The sequence below is a fragment of the Apostichopus japonicus genome, chromosome 9, assembly GCF_037975245.1.
Source record: "Apostichopus japonicus isolate 1M-3 chromosome 9, ASM3797524v1, whole genome shotgun sequence".
Lineage (NCBI taxonomy): Eukaryota > Metazoa > Echinodermata > Holothuroidea > Aspidochirotida > Stichopodidae > Apostichopus > Apostichopus japonicus.
Genome location: NC_092569.1, coordinates 35,442,079 through 35,461,077, shown reverse-complemented (window position 1 = coordinate 35,461,077; position 18,999 = coordinate 35,442,079). Strand labels below are relative to the sequence as shown.

Sequence of the window (18,999 nt, the reverse complement as noted above, 5' to 3'; positions counted from 1 at the left end):
GCTGACTGGCTGAGTAATAATTTTTTTTAAATTCAAAGATTATTTTAGTCGATATCGACCAAAATTGTAGTAATACCGACACCACAAGTTTGGACGAGAGATTCAATTGTTGTAGGATGTAAGATGGCTGAGTAATAATTTTTTTTAAATTCAAAGATTATTTTAGTCGATATCGACCAAAATTGTAGTAATACCGACACCACAAGTTTGGACGAGAGATTCAATTCAACCTCGACAATATATTAGCAACCAGAACAGGATGAAAAACTGGTCTGTTGTGCATGGTTCGGGGCCGAAGTCGTTGGCAAGTTCATACTGAAAGTTTCTACTTATGGTAAGAAAGCTTTTCTAACACAGTAACGACTTTGTTCTCCGTTCCCACACTGTCGATTAAAACACACACATTTCAACTCATAGTCTTATAGAGATATGTTAGTTTAATGGATTAATTTGATCACTAATTTCCTCCAACCTCCACCCATGTCTACCCACCCCCCTTCTCCCACTCCCCACGTCTCCCAAAGACACACATATCCCCAAAACACACATATCCACAGCACAAGACCACCACCTGTACATCGTGAAACAAATAAGAAACAGTACTTATGTTTCATGGGTTTTGAAATTCATGAAAAGTATAGGGCAGCGAGGGAGAATCTTGATTACCTGTAACGACTTGCCCAGCAATAATTCGTTGTGACCAAGAAGATATCTCGTTGTAACTGCTAACGACAGATTAAAGGACCTCTTTGCCACCCACCTACCCTTTCCCAAATCACTCAAACTAACCTTACTATAGTACACCAATGTGTTTCCAACCATTACCACATCTTCTCAATTTAACCTTTGTATATTTTATATCCCTTCACTTTTTTGGCTATTTTATTTATATATTTTTTTGGGCCAAATAGCAACAATTTATAATGTTTATCAGTCCCTTCATAAAAACCAGACACAAATCAGTATAGCTGTCAAAGTAAGAAAGTCCTATATAAATGAAGAAAAAAATAACAGCTTGGCACCTTCACTACCTAACAACTGATTAATGCACCAAAATCCATCCTGCAACAGATAATCACCCAACAGATAATCATCCTATCAAAATTCATCTTCGTCTTCGTCGAAATGACGAATACAAGAACAGTTTGAAGAAATGGAGACCGACTCTGCTTTACAATTTCAGAAACAATATGTACCTCTTGCCCACCTTCCTTGGTTACTTCACAATTATTGCTCTAGGTAACAGATAAAATTTTCTTCTCAAAGCCATAAAAAATGTCACAAAAATAAACTGTTAGAACTAACATCCACTAATCTTGTCAAAACCAAGTCTTTACTAAATAAAAAGTGAACTCCTGCATAATAATAGTATAATCTCTTTCCTACTTCTCTGTGATCTTCCTGTACAAGTCGTTTGCTGTCAAATTGTTTTTTCTTTTCTTTTTTTCTAGCGTGTTTTTTGGGGTGGGGTCGGTGGGGTGTCTTTCAGTTTTATTTTCACTTTTTGTCTTTTTTAGTTGTTTTTTCTTTGATATCGACACTACAAACTTTCCATCATCTTGCTTTTTCTCCTGTCACAGTATGACAACATTAATAATATTTTTTTTAAGCTTTTTACTATGCTTTATATTTTCTTCCAAGGTGAGAAGAAACCAACAAAATATGGTTTCTTTGTCACTGATATCATCATTAAATGGTACATATTATTTTCCATTTTTTTTTCCCATGTCACTGCTAAGAAAAAACCAATCAATTCTGGTTAACTTCCTTACCAAACAAACCCATCCACCTCTTCCTACACCTCCTTTCTCCCAAAACAAAAATCTTTACCGAATAGTTAAAAAAAAATCATCGAGAGAAAAAGATTTGATATAAACAATAATTGCATTGTTGACAAGGCTGACAGTGTGAAAGTAGACATGTTTGATTACTATCTGCTTCACCTTGAGATTAGCAACACATTAATACTGAATAAACGGACTCTCTTTGAGTGAATTTCAGATTGGAATCACGGTAAACACTTTTAATCGACTCCACACTCCTTATTTTGCTCATTTCAGTACATCCATACACATCACAAATCATGAAACCGAACTAACACCATTACTCTTTTTTCCCCTCCTTAATCAAAGCACAGCTGATTTTCTAGATTATTTTTTGGTCTTGTCTGTTTACCACTTTCATAGTCTCCTTTGTTGGTTTCTTGTCCCTCAACCAATCTTGTCGCTTTCATAAATTAACACCGAGATAATACAGGCACTTTTTGTCTCTTCTTTTGACTCAGTTCTTTGCCCCTCTCTTAGAGTTATCCTGTTTATGCTTCTTCTTTAAACTTTTGTTCACAGAGTTACTATTTTGACTGCCATTGTTATTATTGTCTCCGCCGAGGTATAGCACAGCCACAACAAAGACGAAACAACATTCCAGAATGGTTTGTACACTGGACACGGAATCATTACTTCTGTGTGCCATACTGCACAGTCACGAAATATAGTAAGTTGATAACAAGCTCTACCGTTTTTCTTAACTCCTGTCAATTCATCTCGTATAAACTTTGTCGTATCTTAACGAAAGGTCGTCACTACATTTCTACATTATGTCTCCATTTTAACTACAGTAATATTCTGTTGTCTTTATTTCCCAGTTCCCTTGGTAAAGTAGAATATTTTGTGCATTGTTTTGTGTTTTAATGATTAATCTTCCTATCAATGTTACATTTCCAGTGCTAAATTCCATGGCAGTGGCAGCGAGGAGTTACAGACGGGAAACTTTTTCATTTTCAATGTACACTGTCCTTCTTGAAGTCATCCAAAGATACTATAATGAAACTAATAATGTGAGAAAAAAGTCCTGTACTATAAAGAATTCATTCTCGCGAGCTTTAAAAGTGTTTTTTTTTCCCATAAAAACCTAAAACTAGTTGTATTTCTGATCATTGTGCTTCATGAATATTCAAAAATGCCTCAGAGGTATTAACTGAATTCACCATTAATATCTCAGAATGGAAACAATAATGGTTAATTAAGTTAATTAAGTACTACCTTTTTGAATTGGTCTATAAAGTTTTATGCCTTTAATGGATTAATTTGATCACTAATTCCTTCCACCCATGCCTACCCATCCCCCTTCTCCCACACCACGCATCTCCCAAACACACACATATCCACAACACAAGACCACGTCCTGTACATTTTGAAATTCATGAAAAGTATAGGGCAGCGAGGGAGAATCTTGATTGCCTGTAACGACTTGAACAGCAATAATGCTACCAAGAAAATATCTTGTTGTAACTGCTAACGACAGATTAAAGGACCTCTTTGCCACCCACCTACCCTTTCCCATATCACTCAAACTAACCTTACTATAGTACACCAATGTGTTTCCAACCGTTACCAGATCTTCTCAATTTAACCTTCCCATATTTTATATCCCTTCACTTTTTTGGCTATTTTATTTATATATTTTTTGGGCCAATAGCAACAATTTTGAAATGTTTATCAGTCCCTTCATAAAAACCAGACACATAGCTGCCAAAGTAAGAAAGTCCTATATAAATGAAGAAAAAAATAACAGCTTGGCACCTTCATTACCTAACAACCGAATAATGCACCAAAATCCATCCTGCAACAGATAATCACACAACGACCCTCCTATCAAATTCACCTTCGTCGAAATGGCGAATACAAGAACAGTTTGAAGAAATGGAGACCAACTCTGCTTTACAATTTCAGAAACAACATGTACCTCTTGCCCACTCCCTTGGTTACTTCACAATTATTGCTCTAGGTAACAGATAAAGCTTTCTTCTCAAAGCCATAAAAAATGTCACAAAAATAAACTGTTAGAACTGACCTCCACTAATCTTGTCAAAACCAAGTCTCTACTAAAAGAAAAGTGAACTCCTGCATAATAATAGTATAATCTCTTTCCTACTTCTCTGTGATCATCCTGTACAAGTCGTTTGCTGTCAAATTGGGTTTTTTTTTCTTTCTTTTTTCTAGCATTTTCTTTTGGGTGGGGGCGGTGGGGTGTCTTTAAGTTCTGTTTTCATTTTTTTATCTTTTTTAGTTGTTTTTGCTTTGATATCGACACTACACACTTTCCATCATCTTGCTTTTTCTCCTGTCACAGTATGACAACATTAATAATATTTTTTTAAGCTTTTTACTACGCTTTATATTCCCTTCCTAGGTGAGCAAAAAACCAACAAAATATGTTTTCTTTGTCACTGATATCGTCATTAAATGGTATATTATTTTCCATTTTTTCATTGACATCTCAAAGCTAAGAAAAAACTAATCAATTCTGGGTTACTCCCTTTACCAAACAAACCCATCCACTCCTTCCTACACCTCCTTTCTCCCAAAACAAAAATCTTTACCGAATAGTTAAAAAAAAATCATCGAGAGAAAAGATTTGATATAAACAATAATTGCATTGTTGACAAGGCTGACAGTGCGAAAGTAGACATGTTTGATTACTATCTGCTTCACCTTGAGATTAGCAACACATTAATACTGAATAAACGGACTCTCTTTGAGTGAAGTTCAGATTGTAATCACGGTAAACACTTTTAATCGACTCCAAACTCCTTATTTTGCTCATTTCAGTACATCCATACACATCACAAATCATGAAACCGAACTAACACCATTACTCTCTTTTTTCCCTCCTTAATCAAAGCACAGCTGATTTTCTAGATTATTTTTTATATGTTGGAAGAGAAAGTAGGAATATTAACACTTTACTTGAAGTGAAGTTTCTAATTTCTTGGATTATGATATACCAATGTACTACAATTCTGGTAAGAATAATCTTTTAATGCTTTACATATCCTCCAATAAGATGAACATTTAACAAACATGACGGCGTACCAAACTCTGTAGGAACTGATTGAACCCTGGGAGGATGGATCTGATGACCGAGTAGACTCCTATCATGACAGGTGTTCATGCTAACATAAGCTATAAGTTAGGAGGAAGCACTATACAGCCAGTTACTTATAATTGTGAACACTCAATTATTCGTTCCTTTTAGCTATCGCTGTAAGGGCGTCACTAAGGATCAAAGACTGGCCGGATGGAGGAGGAGAGGGGGTGGTTAGGAGGGGGTGCTGGCAATTTTTTTTTGACAAGATATTTCTGATTGTCGCTTCAAAAAGTCTCGAACATCCCAAAACACATACTTTCAGCTCGATCGAAATGGATGTTGATACTGCACTATCATACAATGAACAATTCACTAGTCCATTTAATTCTCATAATTCATAGAAATTTCAAGTTGCATCATGTCACTAATAAACATGTAAATTTTTGAGATAAAATGTAAAAAAGGGTGAAATTCAACTGTGAAATACGACAAAACTTTACAGTTAAAACTCCGCCATTTTATAGAAAAATATCATATTTTTGAGATAAAAGTTTTGAGTTTGGAGTGAACAATTCCGAGTTAAACATTTCGTTTTTTTTCTATAAAACGTCATTACCATAAGTGAAAATCCAACTTAGACGAAAAAGCGCCCTAATGTTAACATAGAAATTGGTGGATTCCTCGTAAAATCTTAAAGTTTTTACGGAAAAACACCAAATGCTTGATATAAAACATCAATAGTTTGAGATGAAAAGTCATATTCTTCAGTAAATCAGATAATTTGGAGTTATCACAAGCACTGTTAAGCACCTGAAAAACTGAAATTATTCTGTGGAACGGCCGCACCACTGGTTTAGGCTGATCGTTCATGTTGGGGTTACAGGCGGCGGACTGGGCGTAGTCTCCGGAAGATTTTGAATTTGGTGTCTTTCTTTTTCTCTTCGTATCTCGCTTAAAGCACCAAATACATGTGGCATGTATTTCTAGGTCCTGGTGGAAAGACCTGATAGGATGCAGGGGGGGGGGGGGGGAACTGCCGGAAGCTACATTGCAACAAACCTAGCTACATTATCGAATAAACACAGAACGAAGTTAAATTTGAATTTGACTTCAAAAAGAATTTCTAAATATCCAAAGTCTTAGCCAACCTACATTGACTTTAAGGTACCTCCTTCCTTCCCTCATTCTTTCTAAAAAAAAATCATCATCCAAAGTGTTTCTTAAATCCATGTTTGTGGAACGAAGGAGCACTGGGACTGACAATTTACATCACTTGAATGCCGACCACGTGACACCGGCCTCAGCGCTTAGGTCCTGATGTGAGTACAACTTTTACTATTGTAAGATATCTTATACTTTACGAACTTTGAGGCTGCTGGCTGAGTGAGAGGATTGGAAAAACTTTCAAAAATGTAGAACCGTAAAGGCATAAAAATTAATAATGATTTACCTTTCACATGTTATTAGTTTAAAAATTTCTCTTAACATACCAGGGACGTAGCCAGGGGGGGAGCAGGGGGAGCGACCGCTCCCCCCCCCCTTTCAGTGTCGAAAAAAATGTTTAAAAACTGTCCTTTTTTTTGCATGGTATTTTGTCAGTGCTCTTTTGATCTTGAATACTCGTCAGCTCCGTTAACTCGATTATAATCGTAGTAACATTCACGCCTACTGATTCAACTACTTACTAAGTTTGGCATATGCAATTAGCTAAATTTAGCCTATAGCCTATTACAAGCCTACAGTTGGCCACTGCGTAATAAAATACATATTGCCTACCTAATCTCACTCTATGGAATGTCACGAACCGTATGCACAACAACGTCGACAACGTTCGTTCTCATCCTTTCTATGATTCGTCCTAAGTTGTTGCACGAACAGCATGTTATGAAGCTAAGCTAGCAATCGTACGTGATATGCACTTCCTATAAATAATTATTACACTGCTAATACACTGCAATAACGATATTTGTTTTTAGGCCACTGCATATCTGGCTATATTACAAAATATGAAAGTTTATATTGTCCATCAGTTAAGTTCCTCAAATGTATTAAAGTCCAGACATTGGACAATAAACAAGAATCATCCTACTGGAAAAATTGTAAAAGAGCACTATGTTTGTCTTCTGATATATTATGTAAAAGAACATGTGAAAGAATTCAAACAGGAAACAAAATCTGCTGATGATATCATATCATATGATCAGGGGCATAGCCAGTATGTAGCACTGTAGGCCCGGGCCTACACTTTTTTTGGGCCAAGTTATCTTTTTTTTTTAAACACCCATAATTCAAATCCATAGGCTTGCTGGACGAGTTTAAGAGTCTAGACAGGAAAAACTATTGAAATGAACGTAGCAAGAATATGGCTAAATTAGGTGACCTATTCTTCTGTCATCTAGGCTGTCATTTCTATTGCGTGCCATTTCATTCAACACTCTACCCGCCGAAAAAGACTAGGATCCGATCTTGTCAGTTTTTTAACATCTAGTTAAGAACCCGTTAACGCAGATAATATTTCAGTTGAGAAAACAGTTGAGAAATTTGCATCAGATGGCAATCGTCGGATAGCTCTCGCCTTCTCTTATAAGCCAACTTAAACATTTACTAGCTACAGTTGTATCAAAGACAATTACTGGCTAAAGTTGTATCAAATACATTTCTGGCCTATCTTTGTATTTACAAGTATCAGAAGTTGAAAAGTAAGACTACTCTGTACATGTACCTTGCTAATTTTAAATACATTATGTAGTATTGAATTACGTACTATTTTAACTCGTTTGTTTTTGGGGTTTAAAAGTTAGCAAGAGGCCCGGGAACCAGAATGAACACTCGGGAAGGGCCGTTTCCGGCCATCTGGGGGGTTTGTAAAACCAAAAATTGTCTTGTACGCTCCGCGCCAACCGATGGTGGCGCTCCGCTCAGATAGTCGTGCCTACAACTTTGAAAATCCATATCAATCGCAAAAAGTGCTCCCCCCCCCTTTCAAATTCCTGGCTACGTCGCTGTAACATACAGTATTGAAATTTCCAGAAATCGGAAAGTTATTGAAAGAAAAGAGAAGAGCAAAACACGAAAGCTGTGATTCAGGTGTAACTTACCAGCTGGAGGAAAAGGATTAAAAAGTCGAAAGAAACAGCCACCCATGTCAACGTGAAGCTATGACGAAGTTGTGATCTTGGATTTTGTTAAACATTAATTTATACGTAACTGCTATACGGTTCAGCAAACGCAAAAATATACGGAAGGCTAAAAATGACACGGCAAGTCGGCTAAAAACAAAATCGTACACGATTTGTTGTGCAAATGTGCATGAAAGCATACCGTAAACAAACGTTAGTCTTTCAAAGCCGTAGATAATGTACTTTCTATCTAACGGGTGACGGTGTAAGAGAGTAGAACATGAGACACGTGTTGGGTGCGGAAGGGGTAAGGGATTATAGGTTTCTTCATACAAACAAGAATGATAATGCCTTGCGCCGTCAGCTAACTTGTATTGAGATAATTGTAAAGTTCCCAAGTTTTAATAGTGGGTATTATGAACAGAACAATTGTTGCATAGCCTTATAATAATCTTTTTCAAGTTGTTCCAGACAAACAATATAACGAGTCGTTGGAGAAATCTTGGTTTCAGAGGATCCAAATCGAGTTTAAAAGAAACTGAACAGGCAAAGCTTCCAAAACATAACAACAACAAGTGGTAACATTTTGGTAGTAGTGTTAGTAACGTATCCGTTGTAACTTCTGCTTTTCTGTGTACTTTTCTGTGCTTCTCTCGTGCTTTTCTGTGTCATATATTCCTGGCACGATAAGGATGTGCCCCCACCTTAAACACCACTCACACCACGAAAGCTGGGTACGTGCCTGCTAACAAAACACGCAGGTGCTATATGAGCATGTTGGTTAAATATGCAGCCTTGTTCAGTTGAATAGTATGTTGAAGCAACTTGTACCCAAGACACACGGCCCACAACATACCTCTATGATGTAAACCAGTGGTAACGTTAACTCATTGCAATAGGAGGCTGCCTTTCAAATTGTCAGTTCACATGTGCACCGTTTCGTTACCGTTTGTGCCGTATTTTCTTATTCACCGCGAACCTAAGCAGCGCGGTCTGGTATATCTTTGCGTATGTGATGGAAGGGTCATCGCTGCAATAATTCCAAAACAAGAAGATAAAAAAAACATCCTTATCAATTTTTTGATAAGGAATAACTGCTACAATTAAGGTGAACATACCCTACTCGTTATGCAAACAAAAGTGAAGATGTACTGTAATTATAACTAATCGCTGCATTGTTTTTCGCGGGTCGTGAACTTCCACGTTGAAAACACTAACGATGCCAACTGAGATGTACAGCTAACGTATTTTCAATATGACTGCCAGCAGAAATTGAAAAAAAAAAAAAAAAAAATTGAAATTAACGTCGGCAGCAAGCCATCATCTGAGACTGCATCGTTCCGTTTTATTGTACTTCCACAGATTGCGAGTGTCATGCACTGTCTTACTAACAATGTCAATGTGATCACTGCACGAGGTATAGCACAGCCACAACAAGACCCAACATCAGTCTTCAATACCTTGTACACTGGGCATAGAATTACCGTCCTACTGTACCACACTACACAGTCACAAAATACAACAGATTTTTTGAAGAGCGGAATCCAATTGCTCCTTGATTGTTCATCGATCCCGTATAGACTTTCTCGTATCTTAACAGAAGGTGGCTGTTATTCCCGTTAACTGAAATTTAAAAATACATCTTTTGGCTTCCTTTGTAATGTTGTGTGTCACTACCTTGTTACATTGTTTCTCTATGCTAACTGAAATAATATTCCGTTCTCTTTATATATTTATATTTATTTATATATTTATTTATATATTTATTTATATATTTATTTAAATATTTATTTATATATTTATATATTTATATATTTATATATTTATATTATTATATATTTATATATTTATATATTTATTTATTTATTTATTTATTTATTTATTTATTTATTTATTTATTTATTTATTTATTTATTTATTTATTTATTTATTTATTTATTTATTTATTTATTTATTTATTTATTTATTTATTTATTTATTTATTTATTTATTTATTTATTTATTTATTTATTTATTTATTTATTTATTTATTTATTTATTTATTTATTTATTTATTTATTTATTTATTTATTTATTTATTTATTTATTTATTTATTTATTTATTTATTTATTTATTTATTTATTTATTTATTTATTTATTTATTTATTTATTTATTTATTTATTTATTTATTTATTTATTTATTTATTTATTTATTTATTTATTTATTTATTTATTTATTTATTTATTTATTTATTTATTTATTTATTTATTTATTTATTTATTTATTTATTTATTTATTTATTTATTTATTTATTTATTTATTTATTTATTTATTTATTTATTTATTTATTTATTTATTTATTTATTTATTTATTTATTTATTTATTTATTTATTTATTTATTGTGCTTCATGAATATTCAAAAATGCCGCAAAGGTATTAATTGAATGCACTATTAATATCTCAGAATGGAAGCAATAATGGTTACAGACAATTGTAAACCAAAGGATACCAATAGGGGTAACTCACTAAGATGCAACAAATCCTAATGTCCGGTGGGAATTTTTCTATTTATTTCCTTTTTATTTCAGTCACTTTTTGTTCTTCCATTTTATACAGTCTAATGCTGTCAGGCAAAACCAAATAAAACTGACTTTTTTTATAGTTTTTACTTGACAGTTACAACTGGTGTTTTTCTCCTTGTATGGTTTAATCATAATAAACAGAACAAAAATCAAATGTTATGCTGCATTATATGTCATAAGTCTTAGCAAGTACTATCTTCTAATCTTTGCCATCCCAAATTCTCTCTATGAATGCCATGGCATTGCCTCAATTATACTTTTTTTGATCACTGGGGAATATTAAAATGAGTCCTAATGCAATAAAATGCTCCTGAATGCCTAACTCCCCCCCCCCCCCCCAAATCTTCTATTTTTCTGGTTGATCTTACTTATATCAAATAGTAATAAACAAAATACATTTTTTGTCTCAACAATATTACAACTCTATTATTAGTTTCTCCTGCTCATGCTCTTTTAATTATTTTGTTTATTTTTTTTATCTTTCTGAAGTCAATTACATGAGCTAATATGACCCTGTTACAATGAATTTCCATTTTACAAGTTATTTAAGTACTACCTTTTTGAATTGGTCTATAAAGTTTTATGCCTTTAATGGATTAATTTGATCACTAATTCCTTCCACCCATGCCTACCCATCCCCCTTCTCCCACACCCCACATCTCCCAAACACACACATATCCACAACACAAGACCATGTCCTGTACATTGTGAAAAAAGTAAGAAACAGTATTTATGTTTCATGGGTTTTGAAATTCATGAAAAGTATAGGGCAGCGAGGGAGAATCTTGATTGTCTGCAACGACTTGCCCAGCAATAATGCTACCAAGAAAATATCTTGTTGTAACTGCTAACGACAGATTAAAGGACCTCTTTGCCACCGACCTACCCTTTCCCATATCACTCAAACTAACCTTACTATAGTACACCAATGTGTTTCCAACCATTACCACATCTTCTCAATTTAACCTTTGTATATTTTATATCCCTTCACTTTTTTGGCTATTTTATTTATATATTTTTTGGGCCAATAGCAACAGTTTTGAAATGTTTATCAGTCCCTTCATAAAAACCAGACACAAATCAGCATAGCTGCCAAAGTAAGAAAGTCCTATATAAATGGAAAAAAAAATAACAGCTTGGCACCTTCACTACCTAACAACCGAATAATGCACCAAAATCCAACCTTCAACAGATAATCACACAACGACCCTCCTATCAAATTCACCTTCGTCGAAATGGCGAATACAGAACAGTTTGAAGAAATGGAGACCAACTCTAATTTACAATTTCAGAAACAATATGTACCTCTTGCCCACTCCCTTGGTTACTTCACAATTATTGCTCTAGGTAACAGATAAAACTTTCTTCTCAAAGCCATAAAAAATGTCACAAATATAAACTGTTAGAACTAACCTCCGCTAATCTTGTCAAAACCAAGTCTCTACTAAAAGAAAAGTGAACTCCTGCATAATAATAGTATAATCTCTTTCCTACTTCTCTGTGATCATCCTGTACAAGTCGTTTGCTGTCAAATTGGGTTTTTTTTCTTTCTTTTTTTCTGGCATTTTCTTTTGCGTAGGGGCGGTGGGGTGTCTTTAAGTTCTGTTTTCATTTTTTATCTTTTTTAGTTGTTTTTGCTTTGATATCGACACTACACACTTTCCATCATCTTGCTTTCTCTCCTGTCACAGTATGACAACATTAATAATATTTTTTTAAGCTTTTTACTATGCTTTATATTCTCTTCCTAGGTGAGCAAAAAACCAACAAAATATGTTTTCTTTGTCACTGATATCGTCATTAAATGGTATATTATTTTCCATTTTTCATTGACATCTCAAAGCTAAGAAAAAACCAATCATTCCTGGGTAACTCCCTTTACCAAACAAAACCATCCACTCCTTGCTACACCTCCTTTCTCCCAAAACAAAAATCTTTATCGAATAGTTAAAAAAAAATCATCGAGAGAAAAAGATTTGATATAAACAATAATTGCATTGTTGACAAGGCTGACAGTGTGAAAGTAGACATGTTTGATTACTATCTGCTTCACCTTGAGATTAGAAACACATTAATACTGAATAAACGGACTCTCTTTGAGTGAATTTCAGATTGGAATCACAGTAAACACTTTTAATCGACTCCAAACTCCTTATTTTGCTCATTTCAGTACATCCATACACATCACAAATCATGAAACCGAACTAACACCATTACTCTTTTTTCCCCTCCTTAATCAAAGCACAGCTGATTTTCTAGATTATTTTTTGGTCTTGTCTGTTTACCAATTTCATAGTCTTCTTTGTTGGTTTTCTTGTCCCCCAACCAATCTTGTCGCTTTCATAAATAAAACCGAGAAAATACAGACACTTTTTGTCTCTTCTTTTGACTCAGTTCTTTGCCCCTCTCTTAGAGTTATCCTTTTTATGCTTCTTCTTTAATCTTTTGTTTACAGAGTTAGTATTTTGACTGCTATTGTTATTATTGTCTCCGCCACTGCTGCCACTCTGGGTTGAGTTGCCACCGCTATTGTGGCGGAATTTGCCATGCTGGTTGGTATAATTCTTGCTTCTATAAGTCTTTGATACCACTGGCTGTAACGACGAAGAGGTCCCTCCTGGAGAAATTCGGGAGTTTCCCTTCGGCAGAGACGTTTGAATTTCAGACTTGTTATTGGATGAGACGGTGACCTCAATATGAGGCGTGACTACTTGCCGCTCCTTGGAGGTCTGCTTGCTAAGCGAGTTCCCTGCGTTACCACGGACAGAGTTAGAAGTATGATTGCACCGATTGCCGAATTTTGATTGTTTGTGATACGTCTGCCCATGGGAGACTGGTTTTCTAATTTCCTGTGTCCAGGCTTTGTCAGTACTAGTTTCAGGTCCAACACTAGGGACAGCCTCCCTTTCAGAGGGTCCTTGGACAGAGTCGATGGTGTCCTTGGAAGAACCAGAAGTTTGTGAAGACATTTCCGATTCCTAGAAAATTACAAAGGGAAAACAAAATGATTTTTATCTGATTCAGATTTGAAGGCACATTATATGACAGGCAAAAAGTACCAAAAGAGCAAGACAGAACCCCCACCCCACCCTTCCCTCATCTTAAATAGGTATTTCAAAGAGAATCACTTCATTTTTTAACAAATAATCATTCATTATGGATGCAAGGACAGGCAAAAAAGGACACCAAGGTGTAAGAAGAAAAAGTCTGCAAAACCACATAGCATCTCTTCTGAATGGTTGGTGTGGAAGAGAGTTAGTGGACGGTGCCCCAGAAGTGAGGGTAAGGTGCTAAAATGTTCTAGTATGAAATATATGTTTGGTCGGGTTAATCTATATCTAAACCAGACCTACTAATTCTCAATTTTATTGAAGATTGTAACCCAATTAATGTCTTTATGTTCTTAATGTCTACTGGCTGAGAATGTAAGTGCCTTATCTTATGTCTACTGGCAAACAGCAAAATCAACTTGCATTTAGCCAGAAATAACTTGAATTATGAATCTAAACCTTTCTTTTTATGACAATTTAATTGGTGTTACTGTGAGGTACCTTTTACAGGAATTTGTGCTAATGAAAGGATCACTCACATTCCTGTCGTTAATGTTACCTTCCTGACCGAATACACAAAATTCACATTTGTTGTTACTCTGCAAATGGTTGAAGAGACAAAACCGCACTGCAGTGAAAGCTAAGAACAACTATTTTACTACTAAATGTTATGTGACTTTACACACTCCTCAAATACCCTAAAAATTACTGCTGAGGGCTTTTATGAACAACGATACTTACCTGTCTCTGTTCTAAATATGAACTTGAATCATCATAGCTTACAAAAGTCTGCGACATTTTATCACCGTGCTCCCCACCCCTCACACCCTGGATCTACTTCAACGTCCACGTCCTCTCACTTCAAAAATTTCCCTTTCTGAAAGCTTTACCACTTTAATTCCAGGGTAATTTGTAATCTTCTGGAATCTTGTTGGTTTTAAAGTTTGGTGAAGTTAATGAAAACAGCAAGGACCTGAATTCAAGATAACATCACCTGTATCAAAGACTATTATAATATCCTGTAAAAAGTTTCCAAATGTTTTTGAACCTGTCTTTTTTTCTTTTCAGTATTTGAGAGGAGTGGATTAAATTGCAATATTGAGCAGACAACTTACAGAATCACTGGAACTAGACACAATTTCACCAGAGGAAGAAGAAGATATAGACGTGATTTTGTTGTTGATGACATCGTTTGAGTTGGACATATTGGTGGCAGCAGTGGGGTTCATTGCACTTTTTTTGTTGACCTCTTGGCAAGATCCTGTCTCTTGGCTATTTCTCTGAGAACTGTCAGCAAGGATGATGGTTGTAGCATTCACTGGGCGGATTGGCTGTGCTATCCTCAAGGCCGTGTCAGGTAAACAGAAGGCATCTGGTTGAGGTATATTACAATGTATGGAAAACTTGTGTGGATACATAGCCATTGCTTTCTGGGCCCAATTTTGCTGGACCCATAACCTTTGGTCCATCACTTCGTCTGTTACCCTTATAATGCGATCGAGGATGCTGTGTGGAGCAAAACCAAAAGAAAATGGAACAAATAAATCTCGGGGACAATCTGAGTGGAAATGACTAATGTTGCTTAATGAAATATTTACACTGTACCTCTGGAGGCAACCTAGTGTGATCTAGGTTAAGGATCAACACTTTTTTGTTTAGATGTAAACATTTCTCAATCAACAATTTTTTCTTACTGAATCTGACAATCAGCATTGGTTTCCCTTTGTTGGTATGATACCTTTTGACAGTTAATTGTGTACCGCTATACTTTGGTAAGGTTATAAAGAAAGTCTTTTTTCCAGCCTCATTTGGGCCTGACTGTTTGACAAAAGAAATATACCCTGATGGGTAAAATATGATATGAAATATATAGGAAAAGCAAAAGAAAAAAGGAGACAAAATTCTGGCATTTCACTGACCTATGACCCAGTGCTGCCAAGGCACCCGCTTTGGGCGGGTGTCACCCGCATTTTCGGGTCGTCTCCCGCTCACCCGCCCACCTGTCCGAATCTCCCGCATTTTCCAATAAACTCCCGCATTTTTGAAGAATCTCCCGCATTGTAGGCCCACAGAGTTTTTCCTGTGAAAGTGTATCATTGCTAGCGTGAAATTCATTTCATCACACCAAAATGCGAATTATCTCAGAACCGCCAGGATCGGAAATTACTCAAAGCCGATCGTGCTAAATATGCCCGGCTGAAAGCAACGTTACCTATACAATTCGTGAAAAATAATACCGTTACGACACACGTGAACGCTAAAGCGTCCGCAAAATTTCAGAGATTTTTTTTATTTCAAGATATTTTTGCCTCTGGAATGAAAAAAGAAATAGACACAATACAAGTATGGAGACAGTATAGATTCAGCTTAGATGACCCTGGAAGTGATGTTTCCGGCCATCTGAGGGGCCGTAAGATCCCAAAATTTTCTTGTACGCTTCGCGCCAACCCATGGTGGCGCTCCGCTTAGATGGTGTACGTAACCAACAGCACCAGACAATTTTCACCCGCCTAAAAAACATCTGATCTTGGCATCTCTGATGACCATTATTTTCTTGGTCTATGTGAGGTACAACAGCTTGGGTGAGCACTTGGTAGGCATAATGGTAGGCTTGCACGGTAAACCGGTTTACTATTTTTTATTTTACTATTTTTTATTTTAAGAAAACCGAAAAACCCGGAAAAACCGAAATGTGAATTGCAAATACTGGAAAAAAACAAAGTTTGTTGACTTTGGTATCTCCTATTTACTGTTCTTTTAGCAATATGAAAGTAAATTGCAACATGAGAAAGCTTTTCTGATAGACGACATTGTCAGCTACGACTGGCACACGCCATAACCAGTGCTTGAGGGTGGATAGCTAGGCCTAACATTAGGCTATGCAGCACTCATATGCGTGCATCAGTTAGGCGACCATTAGACCAATCTATTTTGTTTAGATGTAAACATTTCTCAATCAACAATTTTTTCTTACTGAATATGACAAGCAGTAATGGTTACCCTTTGTTGGTACGATACCTTTTGACAGTAAATTTTCAAAACAACGAGTATATGTAAATTTCAGTCAAAATTGTGTACCGCTATACTTTGTTAAGGTTATAAAGAAAGTCTTTTTACCAGCCTCATTTGGGCCTGACTGTTTGACAAAAGAAATATACCCTGATAGGTAAACTATGCTACAACTTGACAGATAGATCAAAAGTAATGTAGGGAAGGAAGGGGGAGGGGGAGGCTGAAACACATGGAAGCTTTACCTGATATTTTCCAGAAGTTCTGTGAAGGAAAAGCAAAAAAGGAGACAAAATTCTGGCATTTCACTGACCTATGACCATTACTATCTTGGTCTATGTGAGGTACAACAGCTTGGGTGAGCACTTGGTAGGCATAATGGAATGCTTTCCTCACTTCCATGAATCCAAAAGAGTTCCTGCCAAGATCAACTCCTGTCGACAATCAAGAAATGTTAAAATGGAATAATAGCTTAATCTAACATGAAGTAGAGAAAGCTTCTTCCTGGCCAATTAACATCATGTTTATTTAATTCTTAATGCAGAAATGAAAACCACCCTTATTTTTACCCTCAGTTGTGATTTATGTTTGGGAGCAGATCTTCATTATATTCTCTGCCATGTATTAAAGGTAAAGAGATGTCTGTGTTTATACTGTTCTTTTAATCGCTGAAACATCTCCCCTCCCACTGCCCCCTACACCCCCCCCCCCCCATCACATGTGTATTTACAGTATTTGATAACACATATTAAAATAGCAAAACTCAGAAGCTTTAAGCTACAAAACATTTCATTTTATAATGCAAAGGAATATTTATGACATATTCCAAATTGAATGAGAAGTTGACAATATTCTTAATATTTCTGCTTGTGTTATGATGCAGCATGTTACTTTAAAGGTTAACTACGCTAATTGATGTTATGCAATTATTAAATGGTGTATTATTATGCTAATTTGTAAACGTAGAGCACAATCAGTGCAGTTCTAAGCTACGGTCGAGTAACCTCACCGAATGTCATATAAATTAGTTTTCAAGGAGTGGCTCGGTCTCTTCTCCCAGTGGCACCAACCTGTACGTCACACCACGTAAAACAACCATGTCTGCATAGCCCTTACAAAACCTACCTTTTCCGTTCCAGCCTTTCTTCACCATGCCAACCACGCTGTGTGCGACTTACTCTTAACTCTCTTTTGGATACCATTCTTCTGAACTTATCATTTACCTTACCTGGTCCTGTTCTCTATACCGGAGCTGTTATTAACGTAAAGCGCCTTCCGGAAGCTTCCAGACACACCCGCACTACGGTTACAGACTACCCTGGGATTTGACACCCCGACGGAGAGCCCAGCGGTAGCCGAGGTACCTTGCGTGCGCGCTAAGTTAACTTTAAGTATTAAGGTATGTAATGTATTTATGCTAAGTTATATATTTTTGTTACCAAGAGACACGCATTAGATTCTTTTAAAACAAAACCTCTCTAACCTACCTTATTGTGTTCGTTTCCCAAACCATGATATCTGGACTTCGTAACAGATATTATTTGGGGGCCTATCCGGGAAACGAACAAATTGGCTAAACTTGCAAATTTTTCAAAAATACCACATTAGCAAAATTTGCATCTAATTAGTGTCTCTTGTCTTATAAGTGTTTCTATATGTATGTTATAGCGGTGTATTTATATTTTGCTATGGCCTTTACCACGGCTGAAGCATTTGTATCACAGACTGAATTGACTATAGAGAATGTAGATGATTTATCCAAAGATAATCTCCTAGACTTAGCTAAGCACCTTAGTATCGTAGTACCTCCAGCTGCTAAGAAACCTCAGTTGAATCGTATAGTTGGTAATCATTTACTAAAATGGGGTTTCATCAAAGGAAAAGGGGAGGATATGCCAAAATCTAGTGAAGAAAGTGAAGAATTAAAGAAATTAACAATCCAATTGAAGATTAGGGAACTAGAATTGCAAAACGAAAGAGAGATACGTGAAAGTGAAAAGTTAAAGATAGAGAACGAATTTAGACTGAAGGAATTAGAACATAAAATGGCTCTTAAAACGCTGGAAACGAAAAGTCACATAGGGCAATCTTCATCGTCTTTTGATTTCTCTAAGAACATAAGGCTAGTTCCTCAGTTTGATGAAAATGACGTAGACAGATTTTTTACATCGTTTGAAAATTTGGCGAGAAAGTTAGGGTGGCCTAACAAATATTGGACCACATTGCTTCATAGTGTATTCACAGGAAGAGCAAAAGACGTTTACACGTCATTGTCGTACTCTGTAGGTTCAGACTATTTAAAAGTCAAAGAACGAGTCTTAAATGCTTCTCAGCTAGTACCAGAGGCATATCATCAAAAGTTCAGAAATACAAAACGCAAAAGTCCA

At 35.9% G+C, this 18,999-nt stretch overlaps 3 protein-coding genes and 1 long non-coding RNA gene across 7 annotated transcripts in view; 2 read left to right on the top strand and 2 right to left on the bottom strand.

Annotated features, from left to right (window-relative positions):
• LOC139973677 (uncharacterized) overlaps window positions 1–18,999 on the bottom strand; it is a 489,233-nt gene that overhangs the window by 109,082 nt on the left and 361,152 nt on the right. The gene's annotated exons all lie outside the window — the stretch shown is intronic.
• Window positions 1–18,999, top strand: part of LOC139973686 (fibrinogen C domain-containing protein 1-A-like) — a 175,435-nt gene that overhangs the window by 39,722 nt on the left and 116,714 nt on the right. The gene's annotated exons all lie outside the window — the stretch shown is intronic.
• On the top strand, window positions 2,430–8,567 carry LOC139973438 (uncharacterized). The gene is made up of 3 exons (XR_011795216.1): window positions 2,430–2,493; window positions 6,084–6,188; window positions 8,460–8,567. It is a non-coding gene; the product is annotated as an uncharacterized lncRNA (long non-coding RNA).
• LOC139973497 (uncharacterized) lies at window positions 12,505–17,045 on the bottom strand. Of its 3 annotated transcripts, none has more exons than XM_071980227.1 (3): window positions 16,926–17,045; window positions 14,719–15,109; window positions 12,505–13,531 (listed from the first exon to the last, which is right to left on the bottom strand). In XM_071980227.1, exons 1-3 carry the CDS (start codon window positions 17,012–17,014, stop codon window positions 12,944–12,946), a joined length of 1,068 nt encoding a protein of 355 aa, XP_071836328.1. In that variant the 5' UTR covers window positions 17,015–17,045; the 3' UTR covers window positions 12,505–12,943. The 3 variants fall into 3 exon arrangements, with proteins under 3 accessions (XP_071836328.1, XP_071836329.1, XP_071836330.1); XM_071980228.1 differs by having other exon boundaries at window positions 14,719–15,522; window positions 16,926–17,021; XM_071980229.1 differs by lacking the exon at window positions 16,926–17,045 and adding an exon at window positions 15,523–15,843.